Source organism: Neolamprologus multifasciatus, chromosome 3 (assembly GCF_963576455.1).
Source record: "Neolamprologus multifasciatus chromosome 3, fNeoMul1.2, whole genome shotgun sequence".
Taxonomy (NCBI): Eukaryota; Metazoa; Chordata; class Actinopteri; order Cichliformes; family Cichlidae; genus Neolamprologus; species Neolamprologus multifasciatus.
The window spans coordinates 26,526,575-26,543,190 of NC_140441.1; the positions used below are offsets into that span (position 1 = coordinate 26,526,575).

Consider the following 16,616-nt stretch of genomic DNA (forward strand, 5'->3'; position numbering starts at 1 on the left):
ATATTGGAGAGAAAGAAAAAATGTAATTCGATCTATTAACTATCACGAAAGCACCTCACAAAACTTGCGACATGGTGTAACTCAGCTCATAACCTTAGCACGTCAGAATAGTATGCGTCAGGCAATAGAGCAGCTGTGGAGTGCGAGACCAGTCGGCGGTCTGGTGCAGCATTTAGAGCCTCGCTACCAAACTGGCATTTCATCTCTGAGAAAGCTATCCCAGAGAAGTAAAGCAAGTGTGTAAGTTCATCTCTGAATGTTTGTAAAGTATTTCCACATTAAACAACCGATATATGGAACTGGACTGGCCATCAGCCGCCGATGGTGATTTTTTGTTTTTATGAGCCGATGTTGTTTATTATTATTATTATTATTATTATTATTATTATTATTATTATTATTATTATTATGTAACAGTATAAACAATGAAAGGTGGTGGATTGGCCAATTGGTCATATTCGACTCTGGGCTGGAACAATTACAGCCGAGGTGACATGAATGAGTTGAAGGGAAGTTATGAACTGTTTCTGAGAGACAAATAACACCAGGATCCTTTTCTAAATAGTACTTTTCTTTCTTATTCTCATTTAAAATGTCTAGCTTTTAATAAATAGTTATCTCAATCTTACAACCAAAGTTTTTATCTGATGTAAAATGTATAGAAATCCATTATTGTATTTAGTAAATATAAATTCTAATATATACCCGAGTAATAGTAGTACCTATAGTACTTTTTCCTTTGGGAAGGTACCATATGTGCAGTCAGCAGTTCTGTTGAAGAAAGATGTTGAATCTATGTATTTATTGTAGAAAAATAATTGATTTCTCTGCATTTACTTTACATGTGCATTAAATTAAAGCCGATTATGTCGATTAAGCATCACAAGGCGGAGGGTGGGGGGCGTGGTTCCCTATTTTTTTTGCTGGGAGTTGGCAACCCTATTAGTTAGGTTGTTTAATATTTCTGCTAAGTACTCTTTAAAATACCAGAATAGGGAGGATGGTGTAGGTTAGATTGATCAGTATTGTTGAACTATGAATTATTTTGGGTGCATTTTTTGCATACAGGTATAACAGAATAGCTTTTGTGTTTTGTTTTTTAAAACTTGAGTAGGAACTTATACACAATGCAGCAAGATATTTAAAAAAATGTATTTATTAGAAAATACACTATCTCGGATTCATATCGGTATTGGCAGATATCCAAATTTTTGATATTCGTATCAGACATAGAAAAGTGTTGTGCCATTTCTAGTACATAAAGTAGCAAAAAAATAGAGAGGGGGCGAGATTTACATTTAAGATAATAAAATATTTTAAAAAGGCAAAAAACCCAAAAAACATATTTGAGATAATTTAAGAATCCTGACCGCCTATACAATAGTGGGTAATGCTCACCATGTCTGAGTTTTGACACTTGATTTTTTAACTTTATCATTTAGATAACTGATGTTTTCTTAATACTGTGTCCATCTTCTGATGATTCTGCCACAATGCATTCATTCAAATACGACGGTTGTCTTCAATCTGTCTTCAGGCATGTTTTTGAAATCGTTCAGGAATTCTTGTTGAGGCTGTTGTGACATTCTTGAAGCTGTTATGACATATAATAACATAGAAAGGAACTTGGTTATTTTGTCATTGTATTTAAAAAAGTGTAATTAATCCTAGCAACCAGATAAAACTGAAACAGAAACTTACCTTTGGGCTTTGATCACCCAAGTATATTGATTTGATTTCTTTTCTGCTCTTCCTCTCTTGGTCTTTGTGCTGCCACTAAAAATTTAAATGTAACATAAACAAAATGTACAACCTAATAAATTGTATAAAGTGATCCATATTAATTTGAATACCAGCTGCTGCTGGACATAGAGAGGCAACAATATTTTCATTTGTTGCCTCCTGGGTCTGGAGGTGTACTGTAAACACACAATGAAGCACAATTCAAACAGAATAGAAATACAAATCTTTAACTAACTAAAGTAATAAAGTAAATCTGCTCCTTGACAGGGAACTAGCAATATATCAGCAGACTAGTGGCTCTGAAAGCTAAAATTAGCTACTGATCTCTATCTAGCCTATCTATCTATCTAACATTTATAATGCTGTTTGGAGAACAAGTAAGTAAAAGTTTTGTGTAATCAAATTACTTCTTCATCTTTTTTCTGCCACAGCAACGCAAGTCACATTTTTGAGTGGCAAACCATCCTGTGTGATAGCGCTTTAACATCAAGAACACTGGACATTAAAACATATTTTAATTCCACCCTGTCACCAGTAGACAAGTTGGCAGAACATAACATTAGAAACCAATGATACAAAATAACACTAAATTTTACTATTACAATGTATTTAACATACAAACTCATTAAATTCAACTAAAAAATAACAAAAAATATAATCTATTATTTTATTAGTCAGCGATGATCCCACAGTATCAAAACAGTTTGCACTATTGCCATATTTCTGGTAAAGTTTGTTTAAAATCTGCTTCACTGATTTATGCCATCGAATGACCTCTTTGTCCTTTTTGTCTTTTTCTGCTGCATCAAAGAAAGTCTTATTTATCAATGACAAACCAGGCCAGCTGTTGTAGCATCATGACATTCAGAACACTGGACATTTAAACCCATTTTCATTGTATCCTGTCTTCAATAGACAAGTTGACAAAATATAGCATTAGAAGACAACGAGAGCTGACTAGGTTAAAACTTTGAGGGGTGCTCAACCTCCAGTCATACTGCCACATATTCAGTACCTGGTATTTAATATTAATTGAATAATCTGCTTGCACATGTAGTCAACTCTTTTCACGTGTAAACCTAATTTCAGTGAGGTACACATCACTATTTTATCTTCAAAAGCAACTTAAATAGTTGTATTATATAGTGCAGTGTCTACGAGTGATTCAGAATGAATCAAAAAATTAGGTTGGAGGCGAAACCGTTACACACTGTTTTAGTTTTAACCACAAAAAGGGAGTCTACCAAATCATGTGTAATCAGAACAATATGCAGTTTTTCTATGTTTCATGTAAAGTGTTATGGAATTACCTCCTTGTCTTCTTTGTACCAGAGCCACTGCATTCTGAGTTATTAATGACAAGTCACTCTGCAGGCTGTACGATTTCACTGTAACATCAAGAACACTGGACATTAAAACTTGTTTTCCTTCTATCCTGTCTTCAGTTGGCAGAATATAACACTAGAAGACGATGTCAGAAAATAAACCTTAAATACATGATTATTATTACAGTTGCTATACTTGTTTTTAGGGGCTGACCCCCTCAAAAGGGGGTCTAACCTCACATATGGCTGATGCTGATACTTCACTGCTTTCTAGTGTTCTGCACACAGAGGAGGAAACTGAATAAACATTATCTTCTGGGGGTGATTTTTTTCCCTCTTACCTCGATAACGATAAATCATATAAGATATGATGCCACATATCCCAAGGACGATAATGACAAAAATTACAATATTTCCAGCACAGTACTGTGTCCCTGTTGTTGGTGAAGGTGGAGTCGTACAATTTGAAACTATACAGAGAGAAAAAAAAACATAAGCATCAGAAATGTGAATTACTCAACTGGTGTCAACTGGTTTGTCTGATTTAGTTTCAATTTAGAGTCCTTACAACAAAGGATGCATTGACACCAGCACTGGTTACTAAAGCTGGATCTTTTGTTTAATCTTCATCTCAGCCTATGTTGTGCTTACATGTTAAAGAATGTGTCCCATTCAACAACTTACCACAGATCTTACTCTCACACTTTGGTGTAACAGGTTCGGATGAAACACTCTCTGTATCTCTGCTGGAGATGCAGGTAAAACTGGCAAAGTTCTCTTTGGTGTTGACAAATGCAAAAAGCTGTGCAGAGCTGTCACTGGGATTACTCTTGTTGATGGTGAGCACACTGACTGGTTCAACTCTCCAGGAGAGGTTAACACCCTCATCCAGAGAAGAGCAGTTCACCACCATTAAACAGCCACTTTCTACAGATGTGCTCGTAACTCTCTGGATGGATGGCTGCTGGAGCTTTTCTGCAAGGATGGAGAGTGAAAATGATAAATTCACACAAAGTAAAGACATGCCTGAATAGCTTAATTGAAACCAAGTAATATATTTGATTGTAGACGGCTAAATTTGATATTTATGCAGCATAGATGCAATCAAAATAAAGACAAAGTCAGTAATAGTCCATAAATGCTGCAATTATTTAAAATAAGATAAGCAATAGATGATTTAGATGATGCAACACAAAAGTCAAAATATAAAGGATTAACACAGTTTTATTTATACATCACTTACGTTTTGCTGTGAGTTTAATCTGATTTACTTTGTCGTCACCATCACTGTTGCGTAATTCTACATTGTATTCAATGGCATCACTTTCCATCAGGTTGTGAATTGTTAGGTCACCTATAGAATAAAATACATTGAAACAAAATCAAGAAAGAAAGAAAACTCCAATTCCTTTACAATAAAAAAGCTGATAAATGTCACCTGATGTTGTGTTAAGACTGAGTCTCCCTGTGTACTGAGGGACACGTTCAGTGTTTATTTTGTCATTGCGATAAGTGGCAATCAAAGTGATGTTGGTGAATATTGACCACTCAATTTCGGTGAGACTCCATGATGGGTCGACTCCTGCCGGCAACGTGGCATTTTCTCCAAGATACCCAGAGATTTCCTGAGGTGATTTAGCTACTGCTGCTAAATAAATACATAAACACATTTAGTAACACTATACATTATCTCTCAGGTTTAAACACAAAAAAAAAGGAATGAAAAGAACTCCTATAAATACTCGCAACTTTAAGCATCAAAAGCTCCAGTATTCTGATCTTTGAACATTTTTACAGGTTATTTCATGTGAATTTTTAAATACAAGAATCATGAAATGTTGTTTGCTTTCATTTCAGTCATCCACAAATATGTGATTATCATAAAATGGCTAATGAAAGCTATCTGTCATACAATTACATGATGGTCAATCATCCAGGTAAGGAAATCCCAAAAAGTTGATTCTTTTCATCTGGACGTCTCCCACTGAAAACATTATGTCCAGATGAACGGAATAAACTTTTAGGGATTCTTATTTTCCTGTTTTTTTGAGCAGCATTTGCAGTAGTTTCAATGATAAGTAGGCAATATTAAACATCTAGTGTCAAGATATGTTTCTTTTTGGTTAAAACTCCCAATGACACCATTAGTCTAGACAGAGAAGTGCTTCCGACAATTTTAATTAATTAATTATTTTTTTAAGTGTAAGCTAGGTTACATACAGATTTAAAATATATAATCTCCCAGGATAAACAAAATCGCACTAAAAATGGTCAAGCTAATAAATTGCACAATACAAATGTATGTTAATGAACACTAAACATAGGGAATTGAGATTGAGTCAAGAGCGTTAACAATGTGTTCTATAAGAGAAACGTAACAGCAGCCATTTTGCACACCCGTTAATCAAACTTCCTCCTTTTTTATAATAAGAACAACAGTAAATTGTTCTACTATACTCACTGTTCTTGGCATAAATCTAAAAGTTAAATGATAAGATTCACATCATTTACATCCAGCATGTGAGGCAATTATTTCACAAGTTAGGTTTTGTACCTAAAGAAACGAGTAAGTTTCTTTAGGTACAAAGAAAGATCTGCCAGACCTCAAGTCTGGCAGATCTTTCAATGATAAATAGCTTCAGATAATGTACACGGAACATACCTTGAAAGAAAAGAATAAGAAGTGTTGGCAGTCTCATGGTAGCTGACATTAAAGTGGCAGTGACTTCCTGTTGTTTTGTCTACGCTACATCACTTCTTGTTCCTCTTTAGCTGCTTCCTTTAAGCGGATAACCTGCCTCATTCACACCAACCCTTTGACACATCCATAAACGTTTTTCCTTTATTACTTCTTCATTACAGCTCCATATTCAGCATCCTTTTTCCAATATGTCGACATTCAGAAAGAAATGTTGCTCGCAATAACACATTGCGAGCAAGCACAAATGCAAAAACTGACGGAGAGAGGGGCTACTATTCTGTGTGTATATGGATAATAGCAAACACTGAAATACATTTTTTGCACGCAGCAGTGAATTTTTTTCACTCAAATTTAGCTTTTCTTCGCTCAAAATAAATTTCTTCTCAAAATGCAACACTTGCACCTGCAATTTTTTTTATGTGCGCTCAGAATAGTGGCACAAAAATAACACCATACTGCACTTCCTGATTAACTATCTGTCCTCCATCTGTTCTCCTGTCTCTCATTTTTCATCCATCAACTTCTCAAACTACTCCTTGCACCTTCTCAGCATGCTATTTTCCTTCATTTTGATCTCTATCCTTAAATCATCCTAACCTGCTGCATATCCTTTCTCTCTGCCAGGCCAATCAAGATCATATCTATTCAATTAGATTCAATTTTATTTATATAGCGCCAAATCAAAACAACAGTCGCCTCAAGGCACTTTATATTGTAAGGTAGACCCTAGAATAATACATACAGAGAAAATCCCAACAATCAAATGACCCCCTATGAGCAAGCACTTTGGTTATAGTGGGAAGGAAAAACTCCCTTTTAACAGGAAGAAACCTCCAGCAGAACCAGGTTCAGGAAGGGGCGGGGCCAACTGCTGCGACCGGTTGGGGTGAGAGAAGGAAGACAGGTTAGAAGACATGCTGTGGAAGAGAGACAGAGATTAATAATAAGTATGATTCAATGCAGAGAGGTCTATTAACACATAGTGAGTGAGAAAGGTGACTATTGCTGAAGTCCGGGACAAATCGCGTTCCTTTTCAGCTCAATATGAAATGCATAATATTTTCCCTGAATACTAGACGATTCCGGGACAGCTGGCAACTCTAATATTTAACCTTATGAATTAAATAAAGTTCACTATCAGTAACATCATAGCACCCACCCAGCTGTGTAGAAACTCCATCATGCTAGCTAGTACGCAGTACGGGTTATTGTAACTGATTGTAAAAAGTCAGCACAAAGAAAATAAACTACACCTAAACTTGGTTTATATCTGACCCAGATAGACTGCAGGTCATACGTTGTCACCTGAAGTTCAGTTCACCTTACACTGGGACTCGGGGCCACCTCGGGTCTCTCCTCCTCCTGCCTCACCTGCTGGCCTCCACCACTTGCTAATGTTATTGCTAATGTTATTGAATCTGTGGAAGCTCCGCAATAGCCACCACCAAACAATTGAGTTATTTTTACACAACGGCCAGCATCTGGCCAATCCACCAGCTTTCAGTGTTTATACCGTTACAAACAAAAACAAAAAAGACCCATCTGCCCATAAAAACGAAAAATCACCATCGGCCCACCGGGCAATTGCCCTGTATGCCCGATGGCCAGTCCAGCTATGGTTTCCTGGGTGAGAGAGCACCTTTTTGTTGTTGTTGTGCTAAGCTAATAGGTAGAATGCTCGAGCGCGAGGATGGAAAAAAGGGAGAGTAGAAAAGTACGAGTTGTCATCGAGCAAAAACAGGAGCTGGAAGCATGTAAATATAATAATAACCACTGCAGCCAAGAAGAGTGCCTGAGGAGCCCAGTTGTAAGTAAGCTATTAAGACTCAACTGTATGCTGTGTTTGTGTTTTCCTCCAAAACAATAAGCTCGGTTCGAGCAGTCTTTCAACGCCTCTCTCTGTCTCTCGCAAGCAAAGTTGACCCACACAACAAAGTAAAGCTAGTTTTCAGCTAAGAGCCCGACACGGAACCCGACATATTAGCCAGAGGTCCCTTTACCATGGTTCGGCACCGCGGACCTTCAGTAACAGTAATAAATCACACAGCATTAGTACATTCACGTAGTTGTAAAAAGCATGGTAATATATTAAGGAATCCAAAGTATTCAGAATACGTTACTCTCATTGAGTAACGTAACGGAATACGTCACAAAATACATTTTGGGGCATGTATTTTGTAATCTGTAGTGGAATACATTTTAAAAGTAACCTTCCCAACACTGACTAAGGGAGGAGTCAGGGTCGCCTGGTCCAGCCCTAACTATATGCTTTAGCAAAAAGGAAAGTTTTAAGCCTAATTTTAAAAGTAGAGATAGTGTCTGTCTCCCAAATCCAAACTGGAAGCTGGTTCCACAGAAGAGGGGCCTGAAAACTGAAGGCTCTCCCTCCCATTCTACTTTTAAATACTCTAGGAACAACAAGTAGGCCTGCAGTGCGAGAGTGAAGTGCTCTAATAGGGTGATATGGTACTACAAGGTCATTAAGATAAGATGGGGCCTGATTATTTAAGACCTTGTATGTTAGGAGTAGGATTTTGAATTCAATTCTGGATTTAACAGGAAGCCAATGAAGGGAAGCCAAAACAGGAGAAATATGCTCTCTCTTTCTAGTCCCTGTCAGTACTCTTGCTGCAGCATTTTGGATTAACTGAAGGCTTTTCAGGGAGTTTTGAATTACAGTAGTCCAGCCTAGAAGTAATAAATGCATGAACCAGTTCTTCAGCATCACTCTGAGACAGGGCTGAGTACAATAACCTCAGTTTTATCTTTAAGTTAGCGGCCATCCAGGCCTTTATGTCTTTAAGACATTCCTGCAGTTTAACTAATTGGTGTGTGTTATCTGGCTTCATGGATAGATAGAGCTGGGTGTCATCTGCATAGCAGTGAAAATGTATGCTATGTCTTCTGATGATACTGCCTAAGGGAAGCATGTATAATGTAAACAGAATTGGTCCTAGCACTGAACCCTGTGGAACACTACAGGGTGGGCCATTTATATGGATACACCGTAATAACATGGGAATAGTTGGTGATATTAAAGTCCTGTTTGTGGCACATTAGTATATGTGAGGGGGCAAACTCCTCAAGATGGGTGGTGACCATGGTGGCCATTTAGAAGTCGGCCATCTTGGATACAACTTTTGTTTTTTTAATAGGAACAGGGCCATGTGACACATCAAACTTATTGGTAATGTCACAAGAAAAACAATGGTATGCTTGGTTTCAACATAACTTTATTCTTTCATGAGTTATTTACAAGTTTCTGACCACTTGTGAAATGTGTTCAACGTGCTGCCCATTAAGCAACAGAGGGCTGAGTGTTTAATACAGCCTGTGCCCATTGCAGAGCTTGCCCAGTCATGAGTTGCACCAAGAAAGCAATTTTAGCTGAGTCTGTGGCATAAGCAAAGGGTTGTTCTGTAAACACAAGAAAACATTGTGTGAAAAACCCTGGCTTTTTCCCAACTCTCCGTCAAACTTGTCCGGCACGGGAAGCAAGTGCTCCCGTTGTTGCAGTAGAGGAGAGGGAGGGAGCGGGCAGGTTGCCACCGCATCAGGAGAAGAGACGGGTGGTGGGGGGGCCACATTAGGTGAGGAAATCAACATACCTTTAAGCTCTGTGATGTCTTGCAACAGCATGGCTTGTTCCTTGGAAACATGCTTGAGCATTTCCTCATGTTGCTCCAAAACTTTCCCCTGGAGAGACAGCTGGTGTGAAGCAGAATCTGCTGGCTCCATGAGTGTGGGATTATTCTGTCACAAAAGTGAGGAGGAAAGAGTACCCAGGCACGGTTCTCTTTAAAAGGCAAAAAATTGTGTTTATTTACAGTGCAAAATTAAGTCCAATGATTCAACAATAAGTGCAACTCCCGAAGGTGCTCATCCTTTGCTCCCCATGAACTCTGTGGTGTGGCTCCATGTGTGTGTGGTGCTCCCCAACTCTCTTCTCCACCCAATTCTCCTGGAAGAAGAAGGAAATCAAACAAAATCCACAATTAGTAGGCTCACTAGCCAAATTCAACATGCACACTATGCTCACAGACTCTACCAGTTTGAAGTAATAATCCCATGTCGACTGTCGCCGTGTGTTCTGGTTAAATACCTCCAACAGGCAGAAAAAGCTGAAAGACAACAGCTGGCCGAGTGATCAGATGCAGGAGGGCGGGCAATAGCGCAGAGGGAGCTTCCAGGGAGAAAGTTGTATTTCTGTAAACCCAGGCTCTGTGGACAGGGGAGAATGAGAGGATACAAACACACACACACAAGCACACAAGCAAGGTCGTCCGGGGAGGACCATCCGACCGTGACAGTATTTATATTTTGCATTATTGCAGGTTATGTTTCTGTAGTATTGCAAATTCCAATTGACTTTGCTACATGGAATGTTATGGCTATGAAAATTTGTCACCTCATGTTTGGGTGCACACACTACTACTATGTCAGCGTCACTTCCCTTTTTCAGTACCAAAAAACCCTGCCTCTATATATGTATAAAAAAAATTTCCCCGCTCGCCCCTGTGGGCAGTCAATCCTTCAAGCTCGGGTCCTCTACCAGAGGCCTGGGAGCTTGAGGGTCCTGCGCAGTATCTTAGCTGTTCCTAGGACTGCGCTCTTCTGGACAGAGATCTCTGATGTTGTTCCCGGGATCTGCTGGAGCCACTCGCCTAGCTTGGGAGTCACTGCACCTAGTGCTCCGATTACCACTGGGACCACCGTCACCTTCACCCTCCACATCTTCTCGAGCTCTTCTGTGAGCCATTGGTATTTCTCCAGCTTCTCGTGTTCCTTCTTCCTGATGTTGCTGTCATTCGGAACCGCTACATCGATCACTACAGCCGTCTTCTCATGTTTGTCTACCACCACTATGTCCGGTTGGTTAGCCACCACCATTTTGTCCGTCTGTATCTGGAAGTCCCACAGGATCTTAGCTCGGTCATTCTCCATCACCCTTGGGGGCATCTCCCATTTTGACCTCAGGACTTCCAGGTTATACTCTGCACAGATGTTCCTGTACACTATACCGGCCACTTGATTATGGCATTCCATGTATGCCTTGCCTGCTAGCATCTTGCACCCTGCTGTTATGTGCTGGATTGTCTCTGGGGCATCTTTACACAGCCTGCACCTGGGGTCTTGCCTGATGTGATAGACCCCAGCCTCTATGGATCTTGTGCTCAGTGCTTGTTCCTGTGCTGCCATGATTAGTGCCTCTGTGCTGTCTTTCAGTCCAGCTTTGTCCAGCCACTGGTAGGATTTCTGGGTATCAGCCAACTCCGCTATCTGCTGGTGGTACATACCGTGCAGGGGCCTGTCCTCCCATGATGGTTCCTCGTCTTCCTCCTCTTTCTTGGGTTTCTGCTGCCTGAGGTATTCACTGAGCACGCTGTCAGTTGGGGCCATGTTCGTGATGTATTTGTGGATGTTCCTTGTCTCATCCTGGACTGTGGTGCTGACACTCACTAGTCCCCGGCCTCCTTCCTTCCCCTTAGCGTACAGCCTCAGGATGCTGGACTTGGGGTGAAACCCTCCATGCATGGTAAGGAGCTTTCTTGTCTTGATGTCAGTGGCTTCTATCTCCTCCTTTGGCCAGCCTATTACCCCAGCAGGGTACCTGATCACGGGCAGGGCGTAGGTGTTGATGGCCCGGATCTTGTTCTTACTGTTCAGCTGACTCCTCAGGACTTGCCTGACCCTCTGCAGGTACTTGGTGGTTGCAGCTCTCCTAGCGGCCTCTTCATGGTTCCCATTTGCCTGCGGGATCCCCAGGTACTTGTAACTGTCTTCTATGTCTGCAATGTTGCGTTCTGGTAGTTCAATCCCCTAAGTTCTAACTACCTTCCCTCTCTTTGTTACCATCCGACTACACTTCTCCAGTCCGAACGACATTCCGATGTCATTGCTGTATATCCTGGTGGTGTGGATCAGTAAATCGATGTCTCGTTTACTCTTGGCATACAGCTTGATGTCATCCATGTACAGGAGGTGGCTGACAACTGCTCCGTTCCGTAGTCGGTATCCGTAGCCAGTCTTGTTAATGATCTCACTGAGGGGGTTCAGGCCTATGCAGAACAGCAGTGGGGACAGAGCATCTCCTTGGTAGATCCCACACTTGATGGTGACTTGTGCTATGTGACGTCACTATCTGTACTGTATAAAATGACACCTTTGAATGACAAAAGACACACAATTTTATCCATCATTTCTATCAATAACTGTGTTATTATTCCAGACAAACAGGCTCTAGCTAGTGTTAAAGAGTTATCTTTTCATAACCACTAAAGGTTTACCCCCATATACAGACATAGCACAAGGGTAAATAAGATTTGGCTGCCCATGGTGGTGTAACGTCTGCACCACCTAGGCATAGTGTGCATTTCTAATGCTTCAGTTTCAAAAATGTAACAATACAATCATCCTGTTTTTAACACTGTCTTTTATTGTCATCCTTTAATCTCATCCAGCTGTTTGTAAATATGGCATGTGTCGACCTTTGCTCGTGTTTCATAATAAAAGCCCCCTGCAGTAATGAAGGGCACCTATGCACTGAAACTCTTTAAGGATTTTAGTTTGAAACACATGAAGGAAATTTTTAGTTTTAGAGCAAAACAACCTGATATTAGAGTGTTCCCATACAGGCCTGCTGCTGATAAAGGCCCGACTTTACCAGCATTAATGTATCACTATTATATATATATATATATATATATATATATATATATATATATATATATATATATATATATATATCCAATAGGATTTTGAAATAGGCCGTAAATGTATTCGTGAGGCCAATGTAAATTATTGAATGTACTATTTTTGCTCATAGAGGAGGACTTTATAAAGTGGGAAGTGCACAGTGCGGTGGTTAGCACTGTTTCCCCACAGCAAGAAGGTTCTGGGTAAAAAATAACCAGCTGTGTAGAGTTTCTCCCCATGTTTGCCTGTCTGGGTACTTTGGCTTCCTCCACAGTCCAAAACCATGAAGTTGGTGGAGTAAGATCAAGTGGTGATTCTGAATGTGGTTGCCTGCCTCTCTTTGTTAGCCCAGCTACCTCTTGATCTACGATAGCTGGGACAGGTCCTGCTTTTAATTTAGCTTTGGAGGCTGCTGGAGGTTATGTGGGAGTCTAAAGGCATATCACTGTCATCTATTCTCTCCCAAAGTTACTCCATTCTGGCAAGATATCCACAAATGTTTGGAAAATATTTTCTGTACCCAAATCCCTTTTGATTTCTTTTATATGTACTTCAGCCTCAACATCCCAAATATGACTACTCCAACAGATAAATATTTACTAAGAATCATTTTAATGCTAAGAAAACATTGACTAGGAAATGGTTCAAAGCAGGAACACAAGAACTGTACAATACTGTCTATCAAATACTTTTAATAGAAAGGCTTATTATGTCTTTGCAGCTTCAAATAGATAAATTCAACAAACTGTGGATCAAATGGCCCAGTACATTAAAGAGTTAAGAAGTGATTTTGTCTAAATAACTTATCTTAACTAGTAAAATAGTATGTATATAAATATGACAAATATCACTAATCCTAATGTAAATACTTTGTGTAAGAGCATCAATAAAAACAAAACAAAACAAAAAACAACAACAACATAAACAGACATTTTAAAAATCACATTAATGACCATGTAATATCAGAACAGTTTGCGCCCCTTATTTATGCCATTACATTGCCTCCTTTTCTTCTTTCTGCTGGAGCAAATAAAGTCTTATCTATTAATGACAAGTCATGCTGCAGGTTATGTGGGTGCCCTTTAGCATCATGAACAATGAACGTTGAAACCTGTCTTTATTCTATCCTGTCTTCAGTAGAAGAGTTGGCAAAACTTAACATTTGGGAAAAATGCCAGATAATAATATTAAAATACACTATTATTATTAATGTTTTTGTAGTTATATAGCTGTTATTTTAAGGGTGCTTGAAAAAGGGGTTTAAACACCTCCATGGCTAATATCTACCACTATCTTCACTGCTTTCTGCTAAACTGCAAACAAGGGAGTTTACAGAATAAATATTTCTTTTCCGTCTGTGTTTTGTTTCCTACGGAGCCCCGCAAGGGACATGGGAGAAAAAAAAATTATGATGGACTTTTGCAAAACAAACTCGGGATCTCGCAAAGGTTTTGCGAGATCCCGAGTTTGTTTTGCAAAATCTCGCAAAAGTCTGTTTTTTTTTCTCCCATGTCCCTTGTGGGGCTCCGTAGTTTCCCCTCTTACCTCTATAACAGTAAATTAAAACAGCTATGAAGACACCTACTCCAACGCCAACAAAGAAACAAATAGAATTTCTTGCCCTGGGCCGTGTCACTGTTGTACAATTTGAAACTAAAAGGAGGAAAACAAAAAATTTAAAATCAGAAATGTGACTTATTGCGTGTGAGCTGATTTGTCTGATTTAATTGCAACTTCAACATCATTAATTTCAACATATCCTTTGGTTAATCTCTATCTCAGCTGACGCTGTGCTTGTTTGTTACAGAATGTGTCCCATTCAACAACTTACCACAGATCTTACTCTCACACTTTGGTGTGACAGGTTTGGATGAAACACTCTCTGTATCTCTGCTGGAGATGCAGGTAAAACTGGCAAAGTTCTCTTTGGTGTTGACAAATGCAAAAATCTGTGCAGAGCTGTCACTGGGATTACTCTTGTTGATGGTGAGCACACTGACTGGTTCAACTCTCCAGGAGAGGTTAACACCCTCATCCAGAGAAGAGCAGTTCACCACCATTAAACAACCACTTTCTACAGATGTGCTTGTGACTATCTGGATGGATGGCTGCTGGAGCTTTTCTGCAAGGATGGAGAGTGAAAATGATGAATTCACACAAAGTAAAGACAAGACTTGAAAATGCATTGAAAATTTAGGAAAGGTCTGTATTGTGATAATGGTTGATCATTAATACATCACTTATGTTTTGCTGTGAGTTTAATCTGATTTACTTTGTCTTCACCATCACTGTTGAAGACTTCTACAGTATATTCAACACCATCACTTTCCATCAGGTTGTGAATTGTTAGGTCACCTATAGAATAAAATACATTGAAACAAAATCAAGAAAGAAAGAAAACTCCAATTCCTTTACAATAAAAAAGCTGATAAATGTCACCTGATGTTGTGTTAAGAGTGAGTCTCCCTGTGTACTGAGAGAAATATTCAGTGTTTATTTTTCCTCGTTGATAAGTGGCAATCCAAGTGATGTTGGTGAATGTTGACCACTCAATTCTGGTGAGACTCCATGATGAGTCGACTCCTGAGGGCAATGTGATGTTTTATCCAAGGTACCCAGAGACCTTTGGAGGCGATTTATCTACTGCTGCTGTTTGTACACCTTGTAATGCTGTTAAATAAATACATAAACACGTTTAGTAGCACTGTACATTGTCTTTCAGGTTTAAACATTAAAAAAGAAGAAAAGCACTTCTAAAAATACTTTTGACCTTCGATTAGAAAAATGGGTAAACATTTCAACTCTACTGAATGAGCCAACAGATTTTGTTTGGTTTCATTTGACCCATCTCTAAATAAGACATTATCATAAAATGGCTAATGACAGCTATCAGTCACATAATTATGTTTTGATCTTCATTAGAAATAATTGGAAATATTTCTAATATTGAACATCCTTTGTCAATATATTTTTCTTTTTGGGTCAAACTGATAATCCCAATAATTCCCTCTGTCTAGATATCAAACATTCTCCCTTTAAAGGGTAAACTAGGGTAGTTATCAATACAGATTTAAAATATATAATCTGTCACCATAAACATCAAAACTACAAAATCACACTAAAAATGGTCAAGCTAATAACACGCGTAACAGGAATATATGTTAATGAACACTAAACACATGGGGATGCAGTCCCATTTTGAGAAGAGTAAACAACGAGTTTTATGAGAGAAGCCAGAAATGAAGCAACGTGACAGCAGCCATGTCTGTACACCAATTAACCTTCCTCCTTTTTTCTAATGAGAACAAGAGCAAATCATTCCACTATACTCACTTTTCTTGGCATAAATCTAAAAGTTCAAAGAGAAAATGTGGGCATTTATGTCCAGCATTTAAGGCTATTAATTTAAAAGTAAAGTCATTTTCAAAACAAAACTGTAAAAATATATATATATATTTTTTTTTTATCTCGACATCTGGCACATCTGTGGATGATAAATAGCTTCAGATAATGTACACAGGACATACCTTGAAGGAAAACAATAAGAAGGGTTGGTAGTCTCATGGTGGTTGCTGTGAAACACAGTCAAAGTGCTATGACTTTCTGTTGTTCTCATGGCCAGAAGGATCCACAGAGGAAGCGTACGTTACACCCGGTGAAGATTGTTAATAAATTTCCTTGTGTGCATCAGAATTTGGAGTCCTGTGTGTGAATCCTCAAAAAAGTATTTTTTGTATTTACTACATTGCTTTGTCCTTTTTCCACATCTGCCTCCATCACACCAACCCTCTGCATGTTGTCCTTCACTACAACCATAAACATTCTTCCTTTTCTCCTCCTTCCTGACAGCTCCATATTCATCATCTTTTGTCCAATATATCCACATTCCCTCCTTTGAACATTTCCAAACCATCTCAGCCTTGACTCTTTAACTTTAACGCTCCACCTGAGCTGTCCTCTGATGTACTCACTTTTTATGCTGTCTATCCTGGTCACGCCCAGAGAAAACCTTAACATTTTCATCTCAGTGACCTGTCTTCACATCAGCCTTGTTCTTGAAGATCAGTCAAAGTACTCTTTGTCTCAATCACCAAACTGTGGTTAAAAAGCCTGTGGCCCTGTCAGGTATGTCATCCAGACCAACTGCCTTC

The 16,616-nt window shown here is 39.1% G+C and overlaps 1 protein-coding gene and 1 long non-coding RNA gene across 4 annotated transcripts; both read right to left on the minus strand.

The window, feature by feature from the left end:
• Positions 1-452: 452 nt before the first annotated feature.
• Positions 453-5,800, minus strand: LOC146522319 (uncharacterized). 3 transcript variants are annotated; one of them, XR_014870635.1, is made up of 8 exons: positions 5,731-5,792; positions 4,507-4,716; positions 4,312-4,422; positions 3,753-4,043; positions 3,410-3,538; positions 1,854-3,131; positions 1,702-1,776; positions 453-1,594 (listed from the first exon to the last, which is right to left on the minus strand). XR_014870635.1 is itself a non-coding variant. In XM_085140847.1 (8 exons), the coding sequence occupies exons 1-7, from the start codon at positions 5,777-5,779 to the stop codon at positions 1,715-1,717; spliced, it is 927 nt and encodes a 308-aa protein (XP_084996973.1). In that variant the 5' UTR covers positions 5,780-5,800; the 3' UTR covers positions 709-1,594; positions 1,702-1,714. The 3 variants fall into 3 exon arrangements, 2 of the variants coding, with proteins under 2 accessions (XP_084996973.1, XP_084996961.1); XM_085140847.1 differs by having other exon boundaries at positions 709-1,594; positions 3,054-3,131; positions 4,507-4,713; positions 5,731-5,800; XM_085140835.1 differs by having other exon boundaries at positions 709-1,594; positions 3,054-3,131.
• An 8,885-nt stretch (positions 5,801-14,685) lies between these two features.
• LOC146522320 (uncharacterized) lies at positions 14,686-16,032 on the minus strand. Its single transcript, XR_014870636.1, has 3 exons — positions 15,993-16,032; positions 14,905-15,135; positions 14,686-14,820 (listed from the first exon to the last, which is right to left on the minus strand). It is a non-coding gene; the product is annotated as an uncharacterized LOC146522320 (long non-coding RNA).
• Between the last annotated feature and the right edge of the window lie 584 nt (positions 16,033-16,616).

What these genes read in the sequence shown, in the direction of transcription:
- LOC146522319 (XM_085140835.1), bottom strand. Translation starts at nt 5,779, where the DNA reads ATGTCAGCTACCATGAGACTGCCAACACTTCTTATTCTTTTCTTTCAA. An exon ending in TCTTATTCTTTTCTTTCAAG is followed by an intron (nt 4,717 to 5,730) that starts GTATGTTCCGTG and finishes GTATTTATTTAG; the next exon opens with CAGCAGTAGCTAAATCACCT. An exon ending in GATTAAACTCACAGCAAAAC is followed by an intron (nt 4,044 to 4,311) that starts GTAAGTGATGTA and finishes CCATCCTTGCAG; the next exon opens with AAAAGCTCCAGCAGCCATCC.